The 26,113-nt window shown below is 47.7% G+C and overlaps 3 protein-coding genes and 1 pseudogene across 4 annotated transcripts; all 4 read left to right on the top strand.

Annotated features, from left to right (window-relative positions):
• The first annotated feature begins 899 nt into the window (after positions 1-899).
• LOC129632261 (zinc finger and SCAN domain-containing protein 5C-like) lies at positions 900-5,434 on the top strand. Of its 2 annotated transcripts, none has more exons than XM_055553771.1 (5): positions 900-1,014; positions 1,731-2,237; positions 2,517-2,723; positions 3,850-4,000; positions 4,363-5,434. In XM_055553771.1, exons 3-5 carry the CDS (start codon positions 2,571-2,573, stop codon positions 5,085-5,087), a joined length of 1,029 nt encoding a protein of 342 aa, XP_055409746.1. In that variant the 5' UTR covers positions 900-1,014; positions 1,731-2,237; positions 2,517-2,570; the 3' UTR covers positions 5,088-5,434. The 2 variants fall into 2 exon arrangements, with proteins under 2 accessions (XP_055409746.1, XP_055409747.1); XM_055553772.1 differs by having other exon boundaries at positions 943-1,021.
• Positions 5,435-12,549: 7,115 nt separating this feature from the next.
• LOC129632298 (protein FAM32A-like) lies at positions 12,550-14,147 on the top strand (annotated as a pseudogene).
• Positions 14,148-15,213: 1,066 nt separating this feature from the next.
• LOC129632253 (zinc finger and SCAN domain-containing protein 5B-like) lies at positions 15,214-19,344 on the top strand. The gene is made up of 4 exons (XM_055553755.1): positions 15,214-15,591; positions 15,881-16,087; positions 17,026-17,179; positions 17,554-19,344. The coding sequence occupies exons 1-4, from the start codon at positions 15,214-15,216 to the stop codon at positions 18,198-18,200; spliced, it is 1,386 nt and encodes a 461-aa protein (XP_055409730.1). The 3' UTR covers positions 18,201-19,344.
• Positions 19,345-19,850: 506 nt separating this feature from the next.
• Positions 19,851-24,411, top strand: LOC129632232 (zinc finger and SCAN domain-containing protein 5B-like). The gene is made up of 5 exons (XM_055553729.1): positions 19,851-19,998; positions 20,715-21,221; positions 21,501-21,707; positions 22,834-22,984; positions 23,348-24,411. The coding sequence occupies exons 2-5, from the start codon at positions 20,838-20,840 to the stop codon at positions 24,067-24,069; spliced, it is 1,464 nt and encodes a 487-aa protein (XP_055409704.1). The 5' UTR covers positions 19,851-19,998; positions 20,715-20,837; the 3' UTR covers positions 24,070-24,411.
• Positions 24,412-26,113: the final 1,702 nt, after the last annotated feature.

Here is a 26,113-nt window from a genome sequence, read left to right as displayed (position 1 = left end):
AAACAAACACATTTCTATTAAACAGCTGTGTGTTTTCTCTTCTAAGACTTTGTTACAGGTAGGTGATTGTCATGGTTTTGTCTATGTGGCCATTAGTATGTTGAGATATGTTCCCTTTCTACATGTTTGGATAGTGCTTCCTTAGGTATTTAGAAAAAGAAGGCTTCTTAAATTGATAAGTGTCATTCTTTTCCCTTGCTGCTGCTAACTGCTGCTAAGTCACTCCAGTCGTGTCTGAAATTGTGCGACCCCATAGATGGCCGCCCACCAGGCTCCCCTGTCCCTGGGATTCTCCAGGCAAGAACACTGGAGTGGGTTGCCATTTCCTTCTCCAATGCATGAAAGGGAAATGTGAAAGTGAACTCGCACAGTCATGTCCGACTCATAGCGACCCCATGGACTGTAGCCCTCCAGGCTCCTCCATCCATGGGATTTTCCTGGCAAGAGCACTGGAGCGTGGCGCCATTGACTTCTCATCTTTTCCCTACTGGTGTACAACCTCTGGTTTTTGTGATGCCTCTCTGAAATGGTTTCTTACAGTTGATCTCATCAGCTGATTTTAGACAAAATCTTTGATGACTTATTTCATGAGAAAGAAACAAGATTAGGCAACCCAATTTGATTACAACCATCGGATTACAATTATTGGACTGCCTCACAGTCTCCAAGCAGAAAAAATTCATTAGATCAGGAAAATCAATCTGTTTCCACAAGAAATGCCATCCATGAAGTCTACAGTAAATAAAATACATTAGAGAAAGTTTACTGCAAACCAATATGGTGGACTCTTTAATGGTTCTTCCTGTTGGAGTCTCCACAGGAAATGGAGTCTACCCAGATTATCCCAAGTGGTTCCTTCCATGCCCTTTATCGAATCACTGGGATGATGAGGTTATGGCCAGAAATTCCTGGAGATTCACCCAACTCTCTATAAATACAGACATTTCAGCTCCAGACACACTTTGAGAGCCAGTGCCTGACCTGAGGAGGCTGAAGGCAAGGGACCTGGAAGGGGTAAGCGGTGAGTGGGCACGTCCAAGGAGGATGGCTAGAAATCAGGACACACGGGTGGGTTTCAGAAAGGTCTCACTTTCTGTTCATCCTACATTAGCTAGGAGACCTTGTGACAGGAGATCTTACTCTAACCCCACGTTAACAACGGTTAATCCAGGTCTTCTGCGAGGGGAGAAGAATGTTTCCACTAATGTTGCTTTGAGGTGGCTCGTTTTCTTCAAGGGTTTCTGAGCGGCACCCTATGGCCTTTTAAAAACTACATATATGTTTATTATTAGTTTTAAGTTTTTAATTCCTTGATTTTGGCTGGGCTGGGTCTTCTTTGCTGTGAGGGCTTTCTCTAGTCGTAGCTAGTGGGGACTACTCTCTAGCTGAGGGGTATGGGCTTCTCATTGTGGTGGCTTCTCCCGTGGGAGAGCTGGGAGTCTACAGCTCGGGTTCAGTAGTTGCCCCTCTCAGGCTCAAGAGTTGTGGTGCACAGGCTTCGAGGCAGGCGGGGTCTTCCCATATCAGGGATCAAACCCATGTCCCCCTGCATTGGCAGGCAGATTCCTAGCCACTGGACCACCAAGGAAGCCCTATGGCCATTTCTGACCAGACAGTTTTATGAAATATTGAATGAGTCGGGGAATGGTGTTCAATATTGGGATGTAGGGAAGACAGAAGGGTGGGAAAAAATGAAACCCATTTGTTTCTCTTTTTTTTTGTCTCCCTAGACTGCTAACCAGTGACTTTAATGCTGAGGAAAAGCAGAGGAAATCCATTTCCATAGGCGTCAACTGGGCACCCACTTCTAGAAGCATTTGCTCAGAGTCCTACTGGAAATTTCCTCCATCAATATGGCTGAGGACCAGCCATTTTTTCAGGGTTCTGGACACATGACAGACAGCCCTGGGGCAGAGTCACCGGCATCCGTGCCACCCCAAGACACACTCATGGAAGACTCAGACTGTGACCAGGAAACCTGGCACATCCGGTTCAGAACATTTAGCAGCTCAGAGGAGTCCGACCCCGTCGAGGATCTGAGGAGACTCCGTGAACTCTGCCATCTGTGGCTGAGGCCAGATCTTCACACCAAGGAGCAGATGATGGACAGGCTGGTGCTGGAGCAGTACATGTTCTGCATGCCCCTGGAGTGCCAGGTCCAGCTCAAAGAAAGTGGGGTGCAGAGTTGCAAAGCCCTGGAGGACGTGCTGAGAAATAAGCAGAAACCCAAGTAGTGGGTGAGTAGGACCTTAGTGATGGGTGTGGGAGGAGGAGACACGTGCAAGCTGCAGGGATCACAAGATAGGACCTGCGGGTTTGGCTCTGTATCAGTGGTTCCCAAACAGGTGAGAGAAGTTCACAATTGGGCAATTTGGGAGATACTTCTGACTGTCTCAACTCGAAGGATGTAGATCTTTTACACCAAACGGGAGCTTCTATTGTCAATGACATTGGATGCCTGAAAGGTACATTCCAGGCCTTATAGAGACTGATCTTGATGATTTCTCCCCTCACAGACCATAGTCTGCATACAAGGGCAGAAATATCTTGTACATGATCCCGATATTGAGATGGTTGAAGCCAAGGCCAGTGAAATGGACGATGAGAGAGACCCGTGGGAGGAGCCCCAAACCCCCGTTAGGGTCATATCTCCAGAGGATAGCCAGGAAGGAAGTCAAGAGCTGCAGAATCTGCCAGGACCCACGAACCTGTCTAGGGAGCAGGTGAGAGCCTGTAAGCAGGTAGAAGAGAGGCAGGTTGGTGTGGCTGCTGGAGTAATGGGGAGATTTGGCAAAGAACAGGAATGGACCCAATGCTTCCAGGAATTCCCATGGATGCATTCAGTTCCTAGGCTTTTTTTTCTAATCAGTGTGATAAAGAAGATAATCCATCTCTGTCCCTCTGCTATGAAAGCTTCTAGTCTTAGAACTGGGGAGAAGGGAATCCTGTCTTCCTTATATGATGCTAGGTTCAATTTGCTGCAGGTAAATGCACTGACAGCTGATTTACCCAAGGCCACTTTGCCCAAGGACACGTCATATTTCAGAATATGATCATTCCTTGCAACTGATGGAGTGACTCAAAAGTGGACTCATTTTGCCCCCCAGTAGACATTGGGCTTCCCTGGTGGTTCATATGGTGAAGAATCTGCCGACAATGCAGGATACCTGGGTTCGATGCCTGGGTCAGGAGGATCCCCTGGAGAAGGGAATGACTAGCCACTCTAGTGTTCTTGCCTGGAGAATCCCATGAACAGAGGAATCTGGCAGCTATAGTCCATGGGTTTGCAGACAGTCAGACACGACTTAGCGACTAACACTTTCCCTTTCAGACATTGAAGAATGAATGGAAGGCAGTTGATTTGTTCAAATAAGGTTGGGTATAGGCAGCGGATGCTATTGACTTGCATGGAGTAGAGACCAAGAATACTGGTCATCAGCTTCCTATGTACTGGGTAACCACCATTGCAAAGATGCATCCAGGCAAAGTCTCCAACAATGATGGAGTCAAGAGAGCTGGACCTAGAGTTCTTTACTTCCAGAGTCAGGGGCAGGCAGGAGTGGGTATGATTTGGAGAGACCTATGCATAGAGAAGTCAGAGTGCCAACTGTGATGTCCTGATTTGATTGCAATATACGGTCTGAATAGATCCAGGACAGACTGAGTTTCAGCAGATGATTATCAATCAGGGTGATGGGGTGGACCAGAAGAAGTCAGGGCATATCCCCTACAATGACATGAAGAAAGTTGGAATCTTAGATCAAGATACGAGGGAGATGGGGAAACAGGAAACAGTTTTCCATGGACTAAGGTAAATGGCTTCGACTCTGCTTGTTTGTCCCTTGTCAGGATGAGAGAGCTCTCTCACCAGAGACTGTTCCTGAAACAGGTGAGCTGGAGGGTCAGACGCCCAGGGAGAACTTGGAGAAGGACCTGCTGGAAGACAGGGGAGAGACAAAAACCCTTCAATCTCAAGAACCTGAACTGCTGAAGGGTCCTGGTGAGTATTCAAAACCGTGGAATTCAGCAGAGTTAGTGACTCCCTCCTATGGTGGCATGGGGCTGGGTAGCCAGCATCACCATCCTTGGATGGGTGGGTGGAGATCATTGTCCAGTGCCAACCTTCTCCATCATCAACGTTCCAGTGTCCCACAGTCCAAGCTCTTAGCTTGGTTGCTTGATGGGAACTTCTCAGCCAACATCAGAGTTCCAGTGAGGCCAGCCACACAGAAAATGCTCCTTGCTAAATGTGGTGCTGAATTTCTCTCAGCAGATTCTGGGAGCATAGAGAGACAGAAGAATCCTCAAGAAGAAACTGATATTTAAAATGTGTCTCCTGAACCCTTTCTTCCTGTGTTCCAGAGGGAGACGTTTCCACTATGAGTGGATCAAGACGAGGTCCTCTAAAGAATCGCAGACATGTCAAAAGGAAATGGGACCGCAGTCCGACTTGCCAAGACGTGCGTCAAGAAGCAGCCATGTGTTTGGACAAAGGAGAGTTCTCAGGACAGCTTGGGTCCCGTTCTGTTGGTTCATCTGGGACCGTGGGACCCACCAGTCTTCCTGAGGGACCAGAAACCCCGGGACAGCACCCTCTGAATGCAGGGTGTGCAAAAAGAGCTTTCCTTATCAATCTCAGCTTACCCTGCACCAGAGGACACACACAGGAGAGAGGCCCTTTCAATGCGACATCTGTGCCAAAGGGTTCATACAACTTTCAGATCTGCGGGTTCACGAGCGGATCCACACTGGTGAGAAGCCCTACAGCTGTGATATCTGCCTCAAGAAGTTCACCCAGGACTCCACCCTGTGCGCTCACAAGAGGACCCACACCCAGGAGAAGCCTTTCCGCTGTGAGCAGTGTGACAGAGCTTTCGGCCACCGAGGGAACCTCAACGTTCACCGACGCACCCACTCTGGGCTCAAGCCCTACGTGTGCCCTGAGTGTCACACAGCCTTCCGTCAGCTGGGGACTTTCAGACGCCACCGGAAAATCCATTCCAGATGACTGGCTCAGGACCCTGCCCTCAAGTCCCAGAAGGAAATTCGGGATTATTTGTCAGTTATGTGATACAAAGAAAGGGTGACATTTGAAGAACTTACGATCATACTGGAACCCGATGGGGTTCTATTCACTTGAATTTGGTGAATATTTGAGTGACGACTTATCTTTCCCTTCAGATTTTGTTCTCTACTTTAGTGTAGCCTGTGTTTGTGATAAGTTTCATCTTTGTGTTGTTCTTATTCAGTGAATGCAGGTCTCATTAGTTTTCAGTACTTCTTCGTGAAATTGAGGTCACTGCTGATTGTCCCCCCCTCCATTAGGGAAGATTTAATTGTACAGTAGGATGCTCTTAGCAGAGTGGCCAGATGAAAAAGAGGATCACCAGTGAAATTTAAATTTCAAATAAACGAAGACATTTCTGTCAAATAAGTGTCCTGTGTATTTCCCCTTTCTAGATTTTTTCTTGTTATTTTATATTTTAACTTTACAATATGTATTGGTTTTGCCATATATCAACATGAATCCACCACAGGTATACACGTTGTCCCCATCCTGAACCCTCCTCCCTCCTCCTTCACCATACCATCCCTCTGGGTCATCCCAGTGCACCAGCCCCAAGCATCCACTATCATGCATCAAACCTGGACTGGCTACTTTTTCATATATGATATTATACATGTTTCAATGCCATTCTCCCAAATCATCCCACCCCATCCCCAAGGCTTTTTTTATATGGAGTAGGTGATAGCAGCAGTTTGTTACATGCCCATTATTATGTGGAGATATCATCCCTCTGTAAGGCTTCCCCAGTGACTCAGCGGTAAAGAATCTGCCTGCAGCACAGAAGACCCAGGTTCGATCCCTTCATCAGGAAGATCCCCTGGAGAAGGGAATGGCAACCCACTCCAGAATTCTTGCCTGGAGAATCCCATGGACAGAGGAGCCTGGCAGGCTATGGTCTGTTGGGTTGCAACGAGTTGGACACGACTGAGGTGACTAAGCACCCACTCGAGCATTTAAAGTACCTGTATTCTTTTGGAATTATGAACTGTTAGGTAATGTAGTATTAATGCCCATTTGAACATTGAGATTCTAGGGTGTCTCAGCTAGAAAAGATTCTTCAAGGTAGCACTCTTTCATCCCACTTGACTGTCCTCCAGCAGAAATGAAGAGAGGTCATTTGGAGCAGAATGGAGTAAATAAAAGTATTTCTTTTCAAAGAATCAGCATTTTCTTCTATTAATTAGCCTGGGAATTTGCTGGGGGAGGCAAACTCAAGGATGATATTGTAATAGATATTGGTGTCTGGCTGCTCCACTTAAAAGCCAATGCAGAGGCCAGGTTGGGGGGAAGGAATGTTAGCTTTATTCTGGATGCCAGCAACTGTTGAAAGTGAAATTGAAGTCGCTCAGTCATGTCCAACTCTTTGCGACCCCGTGGACTGTAGCCTACCAGGGTCCTCCGCCCATGGCATTTTCCTGGCAAGAGTACTGGACTCGGTTGCCATTTCCTTATCTAACAACTGTGGAGGCGGGGCAGACGTCTGTCCAATGGCTGACTCCCCCCACCTCCCACCCCAGACAATTAATGAGCAACAGCTTTTATAGATGGAGGGCGGGGGCTACAGGCAGAAACAGCGCAGTCAGCTCTGACAATCATCTTGAAACTGGTCATCACTGGTCTGATCAGTGTCATCTTGATTGTTGTCAATACAGTTAACCTTCAGGTCCAGGGTACATTTGTTTTCATTTCTTGGGTCAATTCTCAGAATTGTGTCTGCTTCTCTCATGGTTTCCCAGGAGGCTCAGTGGTAAAGAATCCGCCTGCCAAATCAGGAGACGTGATTTTGCTCCCTCGGTGGGGAAGATCCCCGAGAGAAGAGAATGGCAACTCACTGCAGTATTCTTGCCTGGAGAATCCCAAGGACGGAGGAACCTGGTTGGCTACAGTCCATGGGGTCACAAAGAGCCACTTCACTTTCTTTCACTTTGCAACTCCATGCACTGCAGCACTCCAGGCTTCCCTGTCTTTCACTGTCTCCCAGGAGTTTGCTAGAACTCGTGTCCATTGAGTCAGTGATGCCATCCAACCATCTCATCCTCTGTTGCCTCCTTCTATCTCAAAGGATGTTAACTTACAGGCCCAAGATGGAGGCAACTAATTCAAAGAAGCAATATAGAATATAAAGCCTGGGTCTCTTCAGAAACAGGGGTATTAGAACCATTATCGAAGAATCAACACAAGAAATTAATACAATGAAATATGAATAAGACTTCAAAACACAGACCCAGTTAAGTACTAGTTAAGAAAAGTGAATAACAGGGCTTCCCCGGGGGCTCGGAGGTAAAGGCTGTGCCTGCCAATGAGAGGACACGAGTTCCATCCCTGACCCGAGAAGGTCCCAGGGCTCAGGAGCAACTAAGGCCATGCGACACAACCACCAAGCCTGGGAGCCGCCACTCCTGAAGCCCAGAGCCCCGAGAGCCCGGGCTCCACACAAGAGAGGTCACTGCAGTGAGAAGCCTGTGCCCCACGACTGGAGAGGAGCCCTGCGCCCTGAGCAGCAACAAAGACCCAGCACAGCCAAAAATGAATGGATTTAAAAATAAAATACATACCGACGCTGAGAAACTGCTATTGAGGAAACGTGGTGATGGAGTGAGATGCCGGGTGATAAAGCAACAGCCAGGCCTGTCCATCTCCAAAGAACCACTGATTGTGTGGAGATCTGAAGACAGCCTGAGGGTGTCGGGGGAAGGACTTTCCAGACAGCAGAGTAAAACCCTACAAACTAGACCGCAAAGCCAGTTGGGCTTGGTGTGGTCAGGTGTGCCAGGTGGCTGGGGTTGGAGGAGAGGTAGAGAGTGTCAGGAGTTGTGCCCTCTGAGGGTGTGAGAAAGGATTTGGATTTGCCAAGGGAATATTTCATGCAAGGATGGGCACAATAAAGGACAGAAATAGTATGGACCCAAGAGAAGCAGAAGATATTAAGAAGAGGTGCCAAGAATACACAGAACTACACTAAAAAGATCTTCATGACCCAGATAATCCCGAAGGTGTGATCACTCATCTAGAGCCAGACATCCTGAAATGTGAAGTCAAGTGGGCCTTAGGAAGAATCACTATGAACAAAGCTAGTGGACGTGATGGAATTCCAGTTGAGCTATTTCAAATCCTCAGACATGATTTTGTGAAAGTGTTGCACTCAATAAGTCAGCAAATTTGGAAAACACAGCAGTGGCCGCAGGACTGGAAAAGGTCAGTTATCATTCCAATCCCAAAGAAAGGCAATGCCAAAGAATGTTAAAACTACTGCACAATTGCACTCATCTCACATGCTGGCAAAATAATGCTCAAAATTCTCCAAGCTGGTCTTCAACAGTACATGAACCATGAACTTTCAGATGTTCAAGCTGGATTTAAAAAAGGCAGAGGAACCAGAGATCAAATTGCCAACATCAATTGGATCATTGAAAAAGCAAGAGCGTTCCAGAGAAACATCTACTTCTGCTTTACTGACTATGCCAAAGCCTTTGTCTGTGTGGATCAGAAGAAACTGTGAAAAATTGTTAGACAGGAATACCAGACTTCCTGAGCTGCCTCCTGAGAAATCTGTATGCAGGTCAGGAAGCAACAGTTAGAACTGGACTTGGAACAATGGACTGATTCCAAATTGGGAAAGGAGTACATCAAGACTGTATACTGTCACCCTGCTTATGTAACTTATATGCAGAGTACATCATGAGACAAGCTGGGCTGGATGAAACACAAGCTGGAATCAAGATTTGCAGGAGAAATATCAATAACCTCAGATACACAGATGACACGACGCTTTTGGCAGAAAGCAAAGAAGAACCAAGGAGTCCCTTGATGAAAGTGAAAGATGAGAGTGAAAAAGTTGGCTTAAAATTCAACGTTCAGGAAACTAAGATCATGGCATCCAGTCCCATCCCTTCATGGCAAATAGATGGGGAAACAGTGGAAACAGTGAGATAATTTATTTTTGGGGAGGGGGAGCTCCAAACTCACTGCAGATGGTGACTACAGCCATGAAATTAAGACTCTTGCTCCCTGGAAAGGAGTTATGACCAATCTCGACAGTGCAGTAAAAAACAGAGACATTACTTGGCCAACAAAGGTCCAGCTAGTCAAAGCTATGGTTTTTCCAGTAGTCATGTATGGATGTGAGAGTTGGACTTAAAGAAAGCTGAGAGGCAAGAAACTGATGCTTTTGAACCTTGGTGTTGGGGAAGACTCTTGAGTGTCCTTTGGGCTGCAAGGGGATCCAACCAGTCAATCTTAAAGGAAATCAGTCCTGAATATCATTGGAAAATATTTCAGCTGAAGCTGAAACCCCAACACTTTGGCCACCTGATGCAAAGAACTGACTCATTTGAAAAGAGCCTGATGCTGGGAAAGATTGAAGGCAGGAGGGGAAGGGGACGACAGAGGATCAGATGGTTGGATGGCATCTCTGACTCAATAGACATGAGTTTGAGTAAACTCCGGGAGCTGCTGATGGACAGGGTGGCCTGACATGCTGCATTTCATGCCATCTCAAAGAGTTGGACACGACTGAGCGACTGAACTGAACTGACCTGAACTGAACCCATAGATGCAAGAAGTAGATGAATGGATTGCCAAGGGTAAGGGGGGAAGTGAGCAGAGAATGGGGAGGGACTTTTCATGATTCACATTTTGTTCTTGGGGTGATGAGAAAGCTTGGAAGTAGACAACATTGACAGCTGCACAACATTGTGAACGAACTTGATGGACCAAGATCGTACACTTTAGATAAGAGTCAAAACTGTATGTTGTGTGTTTCATGACCATAACAAGTATGTGATCAGGAACTTGATTCTCTTTGGATCCTTTTGTGTGTCCCTTCCTTGGAGCAAATAAATACCCTGGTGGCAGCAAGTAAATGTTTTGTGTGGACAATCTGTGCTTAATGTTTCCAACGTCACTATACTACATAGAATTCAGTGTTTAAATAGGCTTCCTCGTATTTTTTTCCCCCAGAAGAATCATGACGGAGAGCCTTGCCTGGTGGCTTGTCTTGACCGAATCATATAAAACCTGTCATTGCGGTTCATGTCCATTTGAGGAGTCTCACACACTGTAAATTTCTTGAAAGTACAGCAAAGGACAACATAGTCCCAGACGACAGAATCAAAATCTAGGGAGCCATTCAGACATTTCAACCTTTTTTTCCCATAAAGGTGGATGTCAGAAGAATGATGGATGGACTAAGGTCCATTCAATATGAAAGATTGTACCAGTGAGAGAATGGTATTGGGTATTGGGGTGAGCAATGTAGAGGAGATGGAAGGGTGGAATAAAATGGAACTAGTTCTGTTCATTTATCTTTTGCCCCCATTCTTCTGAGCAGTGAATACATTGCTGATGAAAGGTAGAGGAAAACCCTTTACATAGGGGTGAATTTGTCATGGGCTTCTAGAAGCATGTGCTCAACATTTTGCTAGTAAATTCCTCAGTCACTATGGCTAAAGAATGTACATTTTTTGTGGGGTCATGGAATAGTCCTAGACAGGCTGTAATCAGAACCACTGGTGTCTGTGCCGCACCAAAGTGTACTTAATGAAAAGCCAGGCTGCGACCCCAAAAGTGGCACGTTCCCTGCAGAACATTCCAGATTCGGACTTGGTCCGAGATCTTTACATGTGGAATTTTAAAAAGGGTTGTTTAGTCGCTGAGTTGTGTCCGACTCTGCTATTCCATGGCCCACCAGGTTCTTCTGTCCATCGAATTTTCCAGGCAAGATTACTGCAGTGTGTTGTCCATTTCCTTCTGCGAGAGATCTTCCGAACCCAGAGAGTGAACCCATGTCTTCTGCATTGGCAGGTAGATTCTTTACCACTGAGCCACCAGGGACGCATAGGCGAACCAAACTGGTTAAAATTTTCAGATACCTATGCTTTGACTCCTTCCAACTCTCCAGGTAAATGAGAAAAGTATTTGCTAGATCAGGAAAACCAATCTTACCTCCAAAAAGTGCACGGGCTTCCCTGGTGGTACGAGACAGCAAAAGAGACACTGATGTATAGATCAGTCTTATGGACTCTGTGGGAGAGGGAGAGGGTGGGGAGATTTGGGAGAATGGCATTGAAACATGTATAATATCATGTATGAAACGAGTCACCAGTCCAGGTTCGATGCACGATACTGGATGCTTGGGGCTGGTGCACTGGGATGACTCAGAGGGAGGGTGTGGGGAGGGAGGAGGGAGGAGGGCTCCGGATGGGGAACACAGGTATACCTGTGTTGGATTCATTTCGATATTTGGCAAAACTAATACAATATTGTAAAGTTTAAAAATAAAATAAAATTAAACTAGAAAAAAAAATAAATTAAAAAAAAAAAAAGAATCTGCCTGCAATGCGGGAGACCTGGCTTCGCTCCCTGGGTTGGGAAGATCCCTCGAAGAAGGGAACGGCTACCCACTCCAGTCTTCTGGTCCAGAGAATTCCATGGACTGTATATCCACGGGGTCACAAAGGCTCGGACAGCTAAAAGATTTTCACTTTACTTCTTTCCCAGCTGAGCCACAAGGGAAGCCCAAGAACACTGAAGTGGGGAGCCTATCCCTTCTCCAGCAGATCTTCCTGACCCAGGAATTACTCTAGCATCTCCTGCATTGCAGGAGGATTCTTTACCCCCTGACGTAGCAGAGAAGTCTACCACAAAACCAATATGGAGGCCTCTTTGATATACTGTGTTTTTTTCTGGTGGAGTGTCCGTGTGAAACTGGATCCATGGATAAATTGGATTATCTAAAATGAGGTCATATAAATGGCTTGACCTGCCGTTACACAATCGCTGTGCTGATGGGGTAACAAGCAGGGACCCTTGCCATTTCCCCCATCTCTATAAATAGAGAGTTTTAGCCCCAGACACACTCTGATAGCCAGTCACTGACTTGAGGAGGCTTAGGGCAAGAGGGCTCAATGGAGGTAAGTGATGAGTGAGAACGTCTAAGGAGAAGGTTTGGGAATCAGTACAGAAGGAGGTGGTGGGTTTCAGAAGGCTGGGTTTTCTACTCACCTTGCATCAGCTCAAAGGCCTTGTGAAAGCAGTGGATCTCCCTTAAACTCCATATTAACTACGGTTGGGTGCTGAGCTCTCTGTGAGGGGGGAAAACGGACTTGAAACATGTAAATGGAACTTTGGAAATATAGCGGAACACGGATTCTTCTCTTGCAGAAAAGACATTTAAATAAGAGGTCTTTCAGGTTCCCCCTCCTGCCTCCATCTGATTTATAGGTTTATACATCACCCTGATTTATAGGTGTTGCCAGCCTCCATGCTGTGGTGTGGTGTGCTGCATTTCTTCCTCAAGGCTTTCTGAACCTTCGCCCCCTGGGCTAAGCAGACATGTTCGTCTGTGTTCATTTGTGTTAACACGCACAGAGAGACCCTCTCAGATCTACAATACAGAACGATATTGTCCCAATTTCCATTTGAGAAACCTGACGCCCCCTGACTTTTGTCCATTTAGAAATCCGAATCCAAAGATGGGCAGCATGGACGCCTACGAGCAGGTCCAAAGGGACCCCGGAAGCTGCAAGGAGTCACCGAACTTGGCGTGACCAAGCGGAAGGAGAAAAAGGACAGAGACAAGGCAAAACTCCTGGAAACGATGGGAAAAATCCAGAAGAACCAGGAGGAGGAGCTGAGGCGCCACCTCGACAAGCACACTCCAGCCTAGGTGGCCTTTGAGAAGGTGCAGGAGAAGCACAAATGGAGAGGATGCTGAAGAAAGCATCCAAAACTCACAAGCAGAGAGTGGAGGACTTCAACAGACACCTGGACACGCTCACGGAGCACTATGACATTCCTAAAGTCAGCTGGACCAAGTAGCCGCCCCACCCAGGAGATGGAGTATTGTCCAGGGGAAGCAGGAAGCAGAGTTGGGGTCATCTCTGGAGCCTTTGGAAACATTCTTGTACACATATTCTGTGAGTCTTCTGCTGAGCCCGTGCTTATCAAAGTAATGGGCCTTTATTCTGGAAGCCCATTAACAGAGACGGCCCTTTAAATTACAAAGAGAAAAAAGCAACTTCCATGTCCAGTGGTTCATGCAGCCTCGGGACCTGTGTGTTCACCAGGAGACCCACTGGGCGAAAAGCCCTACGGCTGCGATCTCTGCCCCTAGAAGTTCCCTCACGACTCCACGCTTCACGGTTACCAGAGGACCCACACCCAAGAGAAGCCTTTCTGCTGTGAGCACTGTGAAAAAGCTTTCGACCACAGTGGGAACCTCAGTGGACACACTCTGGGCTCGAGCCCTACATGTGCCCCGAGTGTCACCGGTCTTCTGCTCCCTGAGGTCTGTCAAATCCCACCAGGAAACCCATTCCGAACCACTGGCCCAGGACCCTGCCCTCGGGTCCAAGTAGGAAATTCACAATGATTTGTCACTTCTGTAACACAAAGGGTGGATGACATGGGACGAGCTTTGGAGGATATTGGGTCCAGGGGGTTCCATTTACATGAATGAGGAGGATATTTGAGTGATGGCTTATTGTTACCTTTGGATTTTGTTTTCTACTTTAGTGTACCCTGTTTCAAAAAGTTTTTGCTTTCTTTTGTTATTCTTTTACTGAAAGCATGTCTCATTAGTTATCACTATTTCATCATGAAACTGAGCCTACTGTTGACTGCCTTCCTGTTAGGCAGGACTTCTCTGTAAACCTGCAGGACCTGGCACAGAGGCCAAGCTCTCCAGTGGAATTTAAATGTAAATAAACACATTTCTGTCAAATGTGTCTCATAGTTTCTAAGACTTTTCTACAGGGAATAGGTGATGGCCGTGGTTTTGCCTACATGGCTGTTATTATGCTGAGGTAGATTCACTCACTCCATACTTGTTCGGGGATTTCTTCCCGAGGTGTTTCCAAAAAGGAAGGCTTCTGAAAGTGATAGGGGTCATTCTTCTTTCCTATTGGTGTACAACTTCTACTCTTCAAAAAGGCTACTTAGAAATCGGGTCTGCTCACACCTTAGCTCATCAGCTGATTTTAGAAAAGCCTTTTAAGCCTTATCTCACAAGAACAGAAAAGACAAGAGGAGTCAAACCGATCTGGTTCCCACCACCATGTCTCTGACTCTGTCATACCCTCCAGGCAGCGAGACCAAAAATTCATGAGATCATTGAAACCAGTCCGTTCATCGCAAAATGCAATTCCCAAAGTCCAAAATCAATGAAATCCAAAAGGAAACCGAGGGATTTCCCGCGCGCCCAGCGGGTGAGACTCAGCGCTCCCGCGGCAGGCGCCGTGGTGTCCTTCCGCCTTTTGGGAACTAAGATGGCACCTGCCTCCCTGCTTGGCCAAAAACAGAACAACAACAAAAATACACAGAACCTGTCGCTAAACCACTATGGACGCCTCTTTAGTAAATCGTGGTTCTCCTGAGCGAGTTTCCGTGGGCAATCGAATCCCTGTGATTAAGTAAAGAGGGATTATCTAGAACGTTTCGCCCCGCCCTCACCGAATCCATGCGCCGATCGGGTAACAGGCCGAGAGGGCCGGCGTTTCTCCAGCGCGAAAGAGAGACGTGTCTCCGCCAGCCGAGTTGGAGAGCGAGTCCCCAACTGAGGAGGACCGAGGCGAGAAGGCTTCAAGGAGGTGATTGATGGGAAGTGTCTAAAGAGAACGCTAGAGAGTCAGGGCCCGTGGAAGTGGGTTTCAGTAAGTCCTGGCTTTCTGTTCCCCTTGCATTCGCTCAGAGACCGTGTGAAATCCACCCGTCTCCCTCCGGCCACACATAAACCGTGGTTCATTTGTGGAATCTTCTGTGAGATGAGATTGTTTCCACACTCCATGGTGGCCTGTGGGGTGGTTCATTTTTTCAACAAGGGCTTTTAAGCACCGCCCTGTGGACAGTTGTGACCACACAGTTTCTTGTAGTATAAGATGGATGGCGGAGGAGGAAGAGAATGGATTCTTGTCCCTGGTGTGAAATTCTGAGGGGGGAATACTGCCCAGTATTGGGATGAGGGATGGTAGGGTGGATGAAAATAAAACTAATTGGCTGCATTCTTTTTTCTTTTTTGCCCCCTATTTCTGAACACTGAATCTATTCCTGAGGAAAAGCAAGAGGAAATTCCTTTCGATCGGGGTCAGTTGGGCACGGACTTCTAGAAGCATTTGCCCAGAGTCCTACTGAAAAGCTCTACAGTCGGTATGGCTGAGAACCAGACAAGGGGTCGTGGCCCCGTCGCGGACATCCCCGGAGCAGAGTCGCCGGCGTCTGCGCCAGGCCAAGACACCCGAAGGGAAAACCGCGACTCAGACCTGGAAGAGTTGCGCGTTCGCTTCAGAACGTTTAGCAGCTCCGACGAATCCGACCCCATGAAGGCTCTGAGGAGGCTCCGTGAACTCTGCGGGCTGTGGCTGAGGCCGGATCTTCACACCAAGGAGGAGATGGTGGACAGGCTGGTGCTGGAGCAGTTTGTGATGTGCATGCCGCCGGACATCCAGGTCTTAGTCAAAAGTAGTGGTGCCGAGACTTGTAAGGATCTGGAGGAGGTGCTGAGAAAGAAGCAGAAACTGACGAAATGGGTGAGTAGGACCTAGTGACCCTGTGAGACAGGGAACGGTGCGATGAGGGGCTGGGAGCTGGGAGATGAAGCAGAAGGATCAGAGGGCTTGGCTCTAAATCAGTGATTCCCAGAGGGGTGAGCACTTGGCCTGTGGCATCACTGGAGATGTTTCTGTTGATCCTCACTTGGAGGGTGTTGGTCTTTCAAATGTCATTCCCAGGAGGTGGGCTCCTAGGGTGGGATACACAATGAATACCTTTTTGGATCTTGTGAAGGGAGACTGATCCTATTTGAATTTTTCCTCATAGGCTGTAGTGCGTGTCAAAGGCGAGGATGTTTTGATGCCCGTCTCGGGTGTTGAGATGTTAGGATCTGAGGTCAGTGAGGGGCACAGTGAGGGAGACCGAGCCAGGGAGCCCCAGCCTACAGTCAGTGTCATCCCTCCAGACGAGGGCCAGCAGGAAAGCCAAGACGGGCAGCATCTGCCAGGAGCCAAGGACCTGTCGAGGGGGCAGGTGAGTATGATGTCCTGACCTCCAGTCTGGGAGCAGGTAGAAGGGGGTCGGGTGGGGGTGGCTGTGGAAGTAATTGGGAGAACTGGGCAAAGGACAGGAATGGACCCTCTGCCTCCAGGAATTCCCATGGATGCATTCCGTTCCCGGCATTTTCCAGCCAGTGTGAGAATGAAAACAATCCATCTTTCATAGTCCTTCACCATGAAAGCTTGTGGCCCTAAGCATGAGGGCAGAGGAGTCCTGTTTCCACAGGATGGTGCTGGGTCAGTTCATCAGGCATAAGTGCACTCACAGCGGTTTCACCCATGATGGATTTCATCAGAGGCACTTAATATTGGGGGATATTGTAAACACCTTGAATTGCATAACAAGTTCCCCGTTGGAGTCATTTTCCCCATCAGATTTTGGAGTATGTCTGGAGAGAGTGGATTTTTTTGAAATGTGAATCGGGGGGAGGAGATGCTACTGATTTCTCATGAATAGAGCTATATAGTATAGAACAGAGCTATATAGTATAACAGCTATACTGCTTGTCATCTTATTATGCCCCAGGCCACCTTCCATGACAAAGACAAATCCAGGCAAGGTATCCACAAGTGGTGAAGTCAGGAGCCCTAGAGCCAGAATCCTCTGCTTTCAGATTCAGGGCCTGGAGACTGTGAGATGAGGTGGAGAGATAGGTGCAAAGATAATTGGCAGTGCCAGCTGTGAAGTCTGGACTTTTGCCAGAGGTGTTCGGTATAGATCAAGGACAGACATGGGAATCAGAAGAGGATTGTCAATCAGGGTGATGGGAAGCAGTCAGGGCATATCTCCCAAACTGATATTCAGAAAGCTGGAGTGTGAGATCAGGGTACGAGGCGGGTGGGGAAAGAGGAGACAGAGCTTGCCGTGGGCTAAGGCAGTGGGATTGACTCTGCTTGGTTGCCCTTTGTCAGGGCCAGAAAGCTCTCCCGCCAGAGACCATTCCTGAAAGAGGTGAACTGGAGGGTCAGACGCCCTCCAAGGAGTACTTGATGAAGGACCTGCGGGAAGACACAGGAGTGACAAGAACCCTTTTGTCTCAAGAGCCTCAACTTCTGCACGATCGTGGTGAGTATTAAAAACTTGGAGACTACAGGAAGTACTGCCTGCCTCCACTGATGTCCAGGAAGGGATACCCAGGATTTCCATCCCTTGGTGTTGTGGCATAGGAGTTGGGTCTTCAATGCCAACCTTCTCCATCGTCAACGTTCCAGAGTGTTTCATCAGCTAGACTCTTAGGTAGTTTCGATGCTGTGAAGACTGTAGCCAAGATTAGGGATGGTTCCAATCAGACTGGCACCATGGAAAATGCTCCTTGATAAATATGTTGCTGAGTCTCTTCTTTCAGAAGATTCTGGGAGGGCAGGGAGAGAGGTGAGAGTCCCTAGGAAGGAAGTGATACTTCAAATGTGGCCCTTGAACCCTTTCCTCTTGTGTTCCAGAGAGAGACGTTTCCACTCCAAGTGGATCCAGACGAGGTCCTCTGAAGAATCACAGACGTAACAAAAGGAAGCGGGAGAGCAGTCCCACTTGCCAAGACGTGGGTCAAGAGGCAGCCACGTGTTTGGACCAAGGAGAGTTCTCAGGACAGCTTGGGTCCCATTCTATTCGTTCATCTGGCACCGTTGGACCCACCAGTCTTCCTGAGGGAGCAGAAACCCCGGGACGGGCACCCTCTGAATGCAAGGTGTGCAAAAAGAGCTTTCCTTGTCAATCTCAGCTTACCTTGCACCAGAGGACACACACAGGAGAGAGGCCCTTTCAATGCGACATCTGTGCCAGAGGGTTCATACAGCCTTCAGACCTGCGGGTCCACCAGCGGATCCACACTGGCGAGAAGCCCTACAGCTGTGATGTCTGCCTCAGGAAGTTCGCCCACAACTCCACGCTGCGCACTCACAAGAGGACCCACACCCAGGAGAAGCCTTTCCGCTGTGAGCAGTGTGACAGAGCTTTTTGCCACCGAGGGAACCTCAATGTTCACCGACGCACCCACTCTGGGCTCAAGCCCTACGTGTGCCCCGAATGTCACACAGCCTTCCGTCAGCTGGGGACTTTCAAACGCCACCGGAAAATCCATTCCAGATGACTGGCTCAGGACCCTGCCCTCAGGTCCAGGTCTTTTCTGTTTTAATGAGAAAATTGAGAATGATTTGTCACCTGTGTGATACAAAGTGTGGATGACAGGGGAAGGGCATAGGAGGATCGTGGAACCCAGGGTTCCCTCACGTGAATTAGGATATTTGAGTGAATTAGGATATTTGCATTATGACTTATTTTTCCTTTTGGATTTTGTTTTCTACATTGCTATAGACTATAGTTTTCATTTTCATTTGTGTATTTTCAATTGGAGGAGAATTGCCTTACGATGTTAGACTCTGGTTTTCTTACATGTTTTCGCTTTGTGCTTTTCTTGTTCTTCCAATGAAGCTGTGTCTCACTGGTTATCATTACCTCATCATCAGAGTGAGGCTACTGCTGATTGCCTACTTGTCAGGTGTGATTTCCTTGTAAAATGGATTCTCCTAGCAGGACAGCTGGAGAAGGCAATGGCACTCCACTCCAGTACTCTTGCCTGGAAAATCCCATGGATGGAGGAGCCTGGTGGGCTACAGTCCATGGGGTCGCTAAGAGTCAGATACGACTGAGCGACTTCACTTTCACTTTTCCCTTTCATGCATTGGAGAAGGAAATGGCAACCCACTCCAGTGTTCTTGCCTGGAGAATCCCAGTGATGGGGCAGCCTGGTGGGCTGCCATCTATGGGGCCTCACAGAGTCGGACACGACTGAAGCGACTTAGCAGCAGCAGCAGGATGGCTAGATTAAATACAGGTTCACCAGTGTAATTTAAATTTCAAATAAACAAACACATTTCTATCAAAGAGCTGTGTGTTTTCTCTTCTAAGACTTTGCTACAGTAGGTGATAGCCATGGTTTTGTCTATGTGGCCATTATTATGTTGAGATATGTTCCCTTTGTACTAGTCTAGTTTGGATACTGCTTCCTTAGGTATTTAGAAAAAGAAGGCTTCTTAAATTGATAAGTGTCATTCTTTTCCCCTGCTGCTGCTAACTGCTGCTAAGTTGCTCCAGTCATGTCTGACATTGTGAGACCCCATAGATGGCCGCTCACCAGGCTCCCCTGTCCCTGGGATTCTCCAGGCAAGAACACTGGAGTGGGTTGCCATTTCCTTCTCCAATGCATGAAAGGGAAAAGTGGGAGTGAAGTCGCTTGGTAGTGTCTGACTCTTAGGGACCCCGTGGACTGTAGCCCATCAGGCTCCTCCATCCATGGGATTTTTCTGGCAAGAGCACTGGAGTGGGGTGCCATTGCCTTCTCCTCTTTTTCCCTACTGGTGTACAACCTCTGGTTTCTGTGATGCCTCTCTGAAATGGTTTCTTACAGTTGATCTCATCAGCTGATTTTAGACAAAAGTCTTTGATGACTTATTTCATGAGAAAAGAAACAAGATTAGGTAACCCAATTTGATTACAACCATCGGATTACAATTATTGGACTGCTTCACAGTCTCCAAGCAGAGAGAAAAAACTCATTAGATCAGGAAAATCAATCTGTTTCCCCAAGAAATGCCATCCATGAAGTCTAAAGTAAATAAAATATATTAGAGAAAGTTTACTGCCAAACCAATATGGTGGCCTCTTTAATGGTTAGTCCTGTTGGAGTCTCCACAGGAAATGGAATCTACCCAGATTAGGCAAAGTGGTTCCTTCCATGCCCTTTATCCAATCACTGGGATGATGAGGTTATGGCCTGAAACCCCTGGAGTTTCATCCAACTCTCTATAAATACAGACATTTCAGCTCCAGACACACTTTGAGAGCCAGTGCCTGACCTGAGGAGGCTGAAGGCAAGAGACCTGGAAGGGGTAAGTGATGAGTGGGCACGTCCAAGGAGGATGGCTAGAAATCAGGACACACGGGTGGGTTTCAGAAAGATGTTGCTTTCTTTTCATCTTACATTAGCTGGGAGACCTTGTGACAGGAGATCTTCCTCTAACTCCACGTTAACAATGGTTAATCCAGGTCTTCTGCCAGGGGAGAAAAATGTTTCCACACATGTTGCTGTGAGGTGGCTCGTTTTCTTCAGGGCTTTCTGAGCGGCACCCTATGGCCATTTAAAAACTACATATATGTTTATTATTAGTTTTAAGTTTTTTAATTCCTTGATTTTGGCTGGGCTGGGTCTTCTTTGCTGTGAGGGCTTTCTCTAGTCGTAGCTAGTGGGGACTACTCTCTAGCTGAGGGGTATGGGCTTCTCATTGTGGTGGCTTCTCCCGTGGCAGAGCTGGGAGTCTACAGCTTGGGTTCAGTAGTTGCCCCTCTCAGGCTCAAGAGTTGTGGTGCACAGGCTTCGAGGCAGGCGGGGTCTTCCCATATCAGGGATCAAACCCATGTCCCCCTGCATTGGCAGGCAGATTCTTAGCCACTGGACCACCAAGGAAGCCCTATGGTCATTTCTGACCAGACAGTTTTATGAAATATTGAATGATTTGAGCAATGGTGTCCAATATATGGGATGTAGGTGAGACAGAAGGGTGGATAAAAGTGAAACCATTGTTTCTCTTTTTTTTTGTCTCCCTAGACTGCTCACCAGTGACTTTAATGCTGAGGAAAAGCAGAGGAAATCCATTTCCATAGGCTTCAACTGGGCACCCACTTCTAGAAGCATTTGCTCAGAGTCCTACTGGAAATTTCCTCCATCAATATGGCTGAGGACCAGCCATTTTTTCAGGGTTCTGGACACATGACAGACAGCCCTGGGGCAGAGTCACCAGCATCCGTGCCACCCCAAGACACACTCATGGAAGACTCAGACTGTGACCAGGAAACCTGGCACGTCCGGTTCAGAACATTTAGCAGCTCAGAGGAGTCCGACCCGTTTGAGGATCTGAGGAGACTCCGTGAACTCTGCCATCTGTGGCTGAGGCCAGATCTTCACACCAAGGAGCAGATGATGGACAGGCTGGTGCTGGAGCAGTTCATGATCTGCATGCCCCTGGAGTGCCAGGTCCTGCTCAAAGAAAGTGAAGTGCAGAGTTGCAAAGCCCTGGAGGACGTGCTGAGAAATAAGCAGAAACCCAAGAACTGGGTGAGTAGGACCTTAGTGATGGGTGTGGGAGGAGGAGACACGTGCAAGCTGCAGGGATCACAAGATAGGACCTGCGGGTTTGGCTCTGTATCAGTGGTTCCCAAACAGGTGAGAGAAGTTCACAGTTGGGCAATTTGGGAGATATTTTTGGCTGTCTCAACTTGAAGGATGTCGACCTTTTACACCAAACGGGAGCTTCTATTGTCAATGCCATTGGGTGCCTGAAAGCTACATTCCAGGTTTATAGAGACTGATCTTGATTGATTTCTCCCCTCACAGACCATAGTCTGCATACAAGGACAGAAATATCCCGTGCGTGATCCCGACATTGAGATGACTGAAGCCAAGGCCGGTGACATGGATGATGAGAGAGACCCATGCGGGGAGCCCGAACCACCCTCAAGGGTCATACCTCCAGAAGATGGCCAGGAAGGAAGCCAAGAGCTGCAGAATCCGCCAGGAGCCATGAACCTATCTAGGGAGCAGGTGAGAAAGTGGAAGCAGGTAGAAGAGACTCAGGTGGGTGTGGCTGCTGGAGGAATGGGGAGATTTGACAGAGGACAGGAATGGACCCATTGCTTCCAGGAATTCCCGTGGATGCATTCCATTCGTAGGCATTTTTTCTAATCAGTGTGAGAATGAAGATAATCCATCTCTGTCCCTCTCCTATGAAAGCTTCTAGTCTTAGGAGTGGGAAGAAGGGAATCCTGTCTTCCTGACATAATGCTAGGTTCAATTTGCTGCAGGTAAATGCACTGACAGCTGATTTACCCATGGCCACTTTGCCCAAGGGCATGTCATATTTCAGAATATGATCATTCCTTGCAACTGAAGGAGTGACTCGAAATTGGACTCATTTTGCCCCCCAGTAGACATTGGGCTTCCCTGGTGGTTCATATGGTGAAGAATCTGCCAACAATGCATGAGACCTGGGTTCGATGCCTGGGTCAGGAAGATCCCCAGGAGAAGGGAATGGCTACCCACTCTAGTGTTCTTGCCTGGAGAATCCCATGAACAGAGGAACCTGGCAGCTATAGTCCATGGGTTTGCAGAGAGTCAGACACGACTGAGCGACTAACACTTTCCCTTTCAGACATTGAAGAATGAATGGAAGACAGTTGATTTCTTCAAATAAGGTTGGGTATAGGCAGGGGATGCTATTGACTTGCATGGAGTAGAGACCAAGAATTGTGGTCGTCATCTTCCTATCTACTGCGTAACCACCATTGCAAAGATGCATCCAGGCAAAGTCTCCAACAGTGATGGAGTCAAGAGAGCTGGACCTAGAGTTCTTTACTTCCAGAGTCAAGGGCAGGCAGCAGTGGGTATGATTTGGAGAGACCTATGCATAGAGAAGTCAGAGTGCCAACTGTGATGTCCTGATTGGATTGCCAGATACAGTCTGTATAGATCCAGGACAGCCTTGAGTATCAGGAGATGATTATCAATCAGGGTGATGGGGTGGACAAGAAGAAGTCAGGGCATATCCCCTAAAATGACATGAAGAAAGCTGGAGTCTTAGATCAAGGTACGAGGAAGAATTGGAAACAGGAAACAGTTTTCCATGGACTAGGGTAAATGGCTTTGACTCTGCTTGTTTGTCCCTTGTCAGGACCAGAGAGCTCTCCCGCCAGAGACTGTTCCTGAAACAGGTGAGCTGGAGGGTCAGACGCCCAGGAAGAACTTGGAGAAGGACCTGCTGGAAGACAGGGGAGAGACAAAAACCCTTCAATCTCAAGAACCTGAACTTCTGAAGGGTCCTGGTGAGTATTCAAAACCGTGGAATTCAGCAGAGTTAGTGACTCCCTCCTATGGTGGCATGGGGCTGGGTAGCCAGCATCACCATGCTTGGATGGGTGGGGTGGAGATCATTGTCCAGTGCCAACCTTCTCCATCATCAACGTTCCACTGTCCCACAGTCCAAGCTCTTAGCTTGGTTGCTTGATGGGAACTTCTCAGCCAACATCAGGTTTCCAGTGAGGCCAGCAGCACAGAAAATGTTCCTTGTTAAGTGTGGTGCTGAATTTCTTTCAGGGGATTCTGGGAGCATAGGGAGAGAGACGAATCCTCAAGAAGAAACTGATCTTTAAAATGTGTCTCCTGAACCCTTTCTTCCTGTGTTCCAGAGGGAGACGTTTCCACTATGAGTGGATCCAGACGAGGTCCTGTAAAGAATCGCAGACATGTCAAAAGGAAACGGGAGAGCAGTCCCACTTGCCAAGACGTGGGTCAAGAAGCAGCCACGTGTTTGGACCCAGGAGAGTTCTCAGGACAGCGTGGGTCCCATTTGTTGGTGCATATGGCACTGTGGGACCCACCAGTCTTCCTGAGGGAGCAGAAACCCCCACGGGCACACTCTGAATGCAGGGTGTGCAAAAGGAGCTTTCCTTATCAGTCTCAGCTTAGCCTGCACCAGAGGACACACACAGGAGAGAGGCCCTTTCAATGCGACATCTGTGCCAAAGTGTTCATACAGCTTTCAGATCTGCGGGTTCATGAGCGGATCCACATTGGCGAGAAGCCCTACAGCTGTGATCTCTGGCTCAAGAAGTTCACCCACAACTCCACGCTGTGCGCTCACAAGAGGACCCACACCCAGGAGAAGCCTTTCCGCTGTGAGCAGTGTGACAGAGCTTCAGCCACCGAGGGAACCTCAGTGTTCACCGTCGCACCCACTCTGGGCTCAAGCCCTACGTGTGCCCCGAGTGTCACACAGCCTTCCGTCAGCTGGGGACTTTCAAACGCCACCGGAAAATCCATTCCAGATGACTGGCTCAGGACCCTGCCCTCAGGTCCAAGTGCCTTCTGCTCCGAGAAAGAAATTCGGGATTATTTGTCACTTATGTGATACAATGAAAGGGTGACATGTGAAGAACTTACGATCATACTGGAACCCGATGGGGTTCCATTCACATGAATTAGGTGTGAATTCTTTCCCTTCAGAATTTGATTTCTACTTTAGTGTAGCCTGTGTTTTGGTGATAAGTTTTGGCTTTGTGTTGTTCTTCTTTCAGTGAATGCAGGTCTCATTAGTTTTCTTCTTTGTGAAACTGAGGTCACTGCTGATTGTCCCCCCATTAGGGAAGATTTCATCGTAAAATAGGATGCTCCTAGCAGAGTGTCTAGATGAAAAAGAGGATCACCAGTGAAACTTAAATTTCTAATAAACAAAGACATTTCTGTCAAATAAGTGTCCTGTGTATTTCCCCTTCAAAGATTTTTTTTTTCTTTATTTTATTTTTTAACTTTACTATCTTGTATTGTTTTTGCCATGTATCAACATGAATCTGCCACAGGTATACACATGTTCCCCATCCTGAACCCTCCTCCCTCCTCCCTCCCTGTCCCATCCCTCTGGGTCGTCCCAGTGCACCAGCCCCAAGCATCCAGTATCGTGCATCGAACCTGGACTGGCGACTCGTTTCATATATGATATTATACATGTGTCAGTGCCATTCTCCCAAATCATCCCACCCTATCCCCAAGATTTTTATATGGAGTAGATGATAGCAGCGGTTTGTTACATGCCATTATTATGTGGAATATCGACCCTCTGTAAGGCTTCCCCAGTAGCTCAGCAGTAAACAATCCACCTGCAGCCTAGAAGACCCAGGTTCGATCCCCTCATCAGGAAGATTCCCTGGAGAAGGGAATGGTAACCCACTCCAGTATTTTGCCTGGAGAATCCCATGGACAGGGGAGCCTGGCAGGCTGTGGTCTGTTGGGTTGCAAAGATTCGGACATGACTGAAGCGACTGAGCATCCACTCGAGCATTTAAAGTAACTGTATTCTTTTGGAATTATGAACTGTTAGGTAATGTAATATTAATGCCCTTTTGAACACTGAGATTCTAGGGTGTCTGTGCTTGAAAAGATTCTTCAAGGTAGCATTCTTTCATCCCACCTGGCTCTCCTCCAGCAGAAATGAAGAGAGGTCATTTGGAGCAGAATGGAGAAAATAAAGTATTTCTTTTTAAAGAATCAGCGTTTTCTTCTATTAATTAGCCTGGGAATTTGTTGGGGGCGGCAAACTCAAGGATGATATTGTAATAGATATTGGTGTCTGGCTGCTCGCACTTAAAAGCCAATACAGAGGCCAGGTTGGGGGAAAGGAAAGTTAGCTTTATTTTCGATGCCAGCAACTGTTGAAAGTGAAAGTGAAGTTGCTCAGTCATGTCCAACTCTTTGCGACCCTGTGGACTGTAGCCTACTAGGCTCCACCGTCCATGGCATTTTCCAGGCAAGGGTACTGGACTGGGTTGGCATTTGCTTCTCCAACAACTGTGGAGGGCGGGGCACTGTGGCCACTGCTGAGTTTTCCAAATTTGCTGACTCACTGAGGGCAATGCTTTCACAGCATCGTGTCTGAGGATTTGAAATAGTTCAACTGGAATTCCATCACCTCCACTAGCTTTGTTCATAGTGATTCTTCCTAAGGCCCTCTTGACTTCACATTCCAGGATGTCTGGCTCTAGGTGAGTGATCACAGCTTAGGGATTATCTACGCTCCCAGAATCCACTGAAAGAGATTCAGAACCACACTTAACAAGGAGCATTTTCTGTGCTGCCTCACAGGAACCCTGATGTTGGCTGAGAAGTTCCCATCAAGCAACCAAGCTAAGAGCTTGGACTGTGGGGCTCTGGGACGTTGATGATGGAGAAGGTTGGCACTGGACAATGATCTCCACCCCACCCATCCAAGCATGGTGATGCTGGCTACCCAGCTGCATGCCACCATAGGACGGAGTCACTAACTCTGCTGAATTTCATGGTTTTGAATACTCACCAGGACCTTTCAGAAGTTCAGGTGCTTGAGATGGAAGCGTTTTTGTTTCTCCCCTGTCTTCCAGCAGGTCCTTTCCAAGTTCTCCCTGGGCGTCTGACCCTCCAGC

The sequence above is a fragment of the Bubalus kerabau genome, chromosome 17 (assembly GCF_029407905.1).
Source record: "Bubalus kerabau isolate K-KA32 ecotype Philippines breed swamp buffalo chromosome 17, PCC_UOA_SB_1v2, whole genome shotgun sequence".
In the NCBI taxonomy this organism is placed as follows: domain Eukaryota; kingdom Metazoa; phylum Chordata; class Mammalia; order Artiodactyla; family Bovidae; genus Bubalus; species Bubalus kerabau.
Note: the sequence above shows the minus strand (reverse complement) of the source record. Positions and strands in the feature narration are given on the sequence as shown.

What these genes read in the sequence shown, in the direction of transcription:
- LOC129632261 (XM_055553771.1), top strand. Translation starts at nt 2,571, where the DNA reads ATGGTTGAAGCCAAGGCCAGTGAAATGGACGATGAGAGAGACCCGTGG. An exon ending in CGAACCTGTCTAGGGAGCAG is followed by an intron (nt 2,724 to 3,849) that starts GTGAGAGCCTGT and finishes GTCCCTTGTCAG; the next exon opens with GATGAGAGAGCTCTCTCACC. An exon ending in TGAACTGCTGAAGGGTCCTG is followed by an intron (nt 4,001 to 4,362) that starts GTGAGTATTCAA and finishes CCTGTGTTCCAG; the next exon opens with AGGGAGACGTTTCCACTATG.
- LOC129632253 (XM_055553755.1), top strand. Translation starts at nt 15,214, where the DNA reads ATGGCTGAGAACCAGACAAGGGGTCGTGGCCCCGTCGCGGACATCCCC. An exon ending in AGGACCTGTCGAGGGGGCAG is followed by an intron (nt 16,088 to 17,025) that starts GTGAGTATGATG and finishes GCCCTTTGTCAG; the next exon opens with GGCCAGAAAGCTCTCCCGCC. An exon ending in TCAACTTCTGCACGATCGTG is followed by an intron (nt 17,180 to 17,553) that starts GTGAGTATTAAA and finishes CTTGTGTTCCAG; the next exon opens with AGAGAGACGTTTCCACTCCA.
- LOC129632232 (XM_055553729.1), top strand. Translation starts at nt 20,838, where the DNA reads ATGGCTGAGGACCAGCCATTTTTTCAGGGTTCTGGACACATGACAGAC. An exon ending in AGCAGAAACCCAAGAACTGG is followed by an intron (nt 21,222 to 21,500) that starts GTGAGTAGGACC and finishes CTCCCCTCACAG; the next exon opens with ACCATAGTCTGCATACAAGG. An exon ending in TGAACCTATCTAGGGAGCAG is followed by an intron (nt 21,708 to 22,833) that starts GTGAGAAAGTGG and finishes GTCCCTTGTCAG; the next exon opens with GACCAGAGAGCTCTCCCGCC.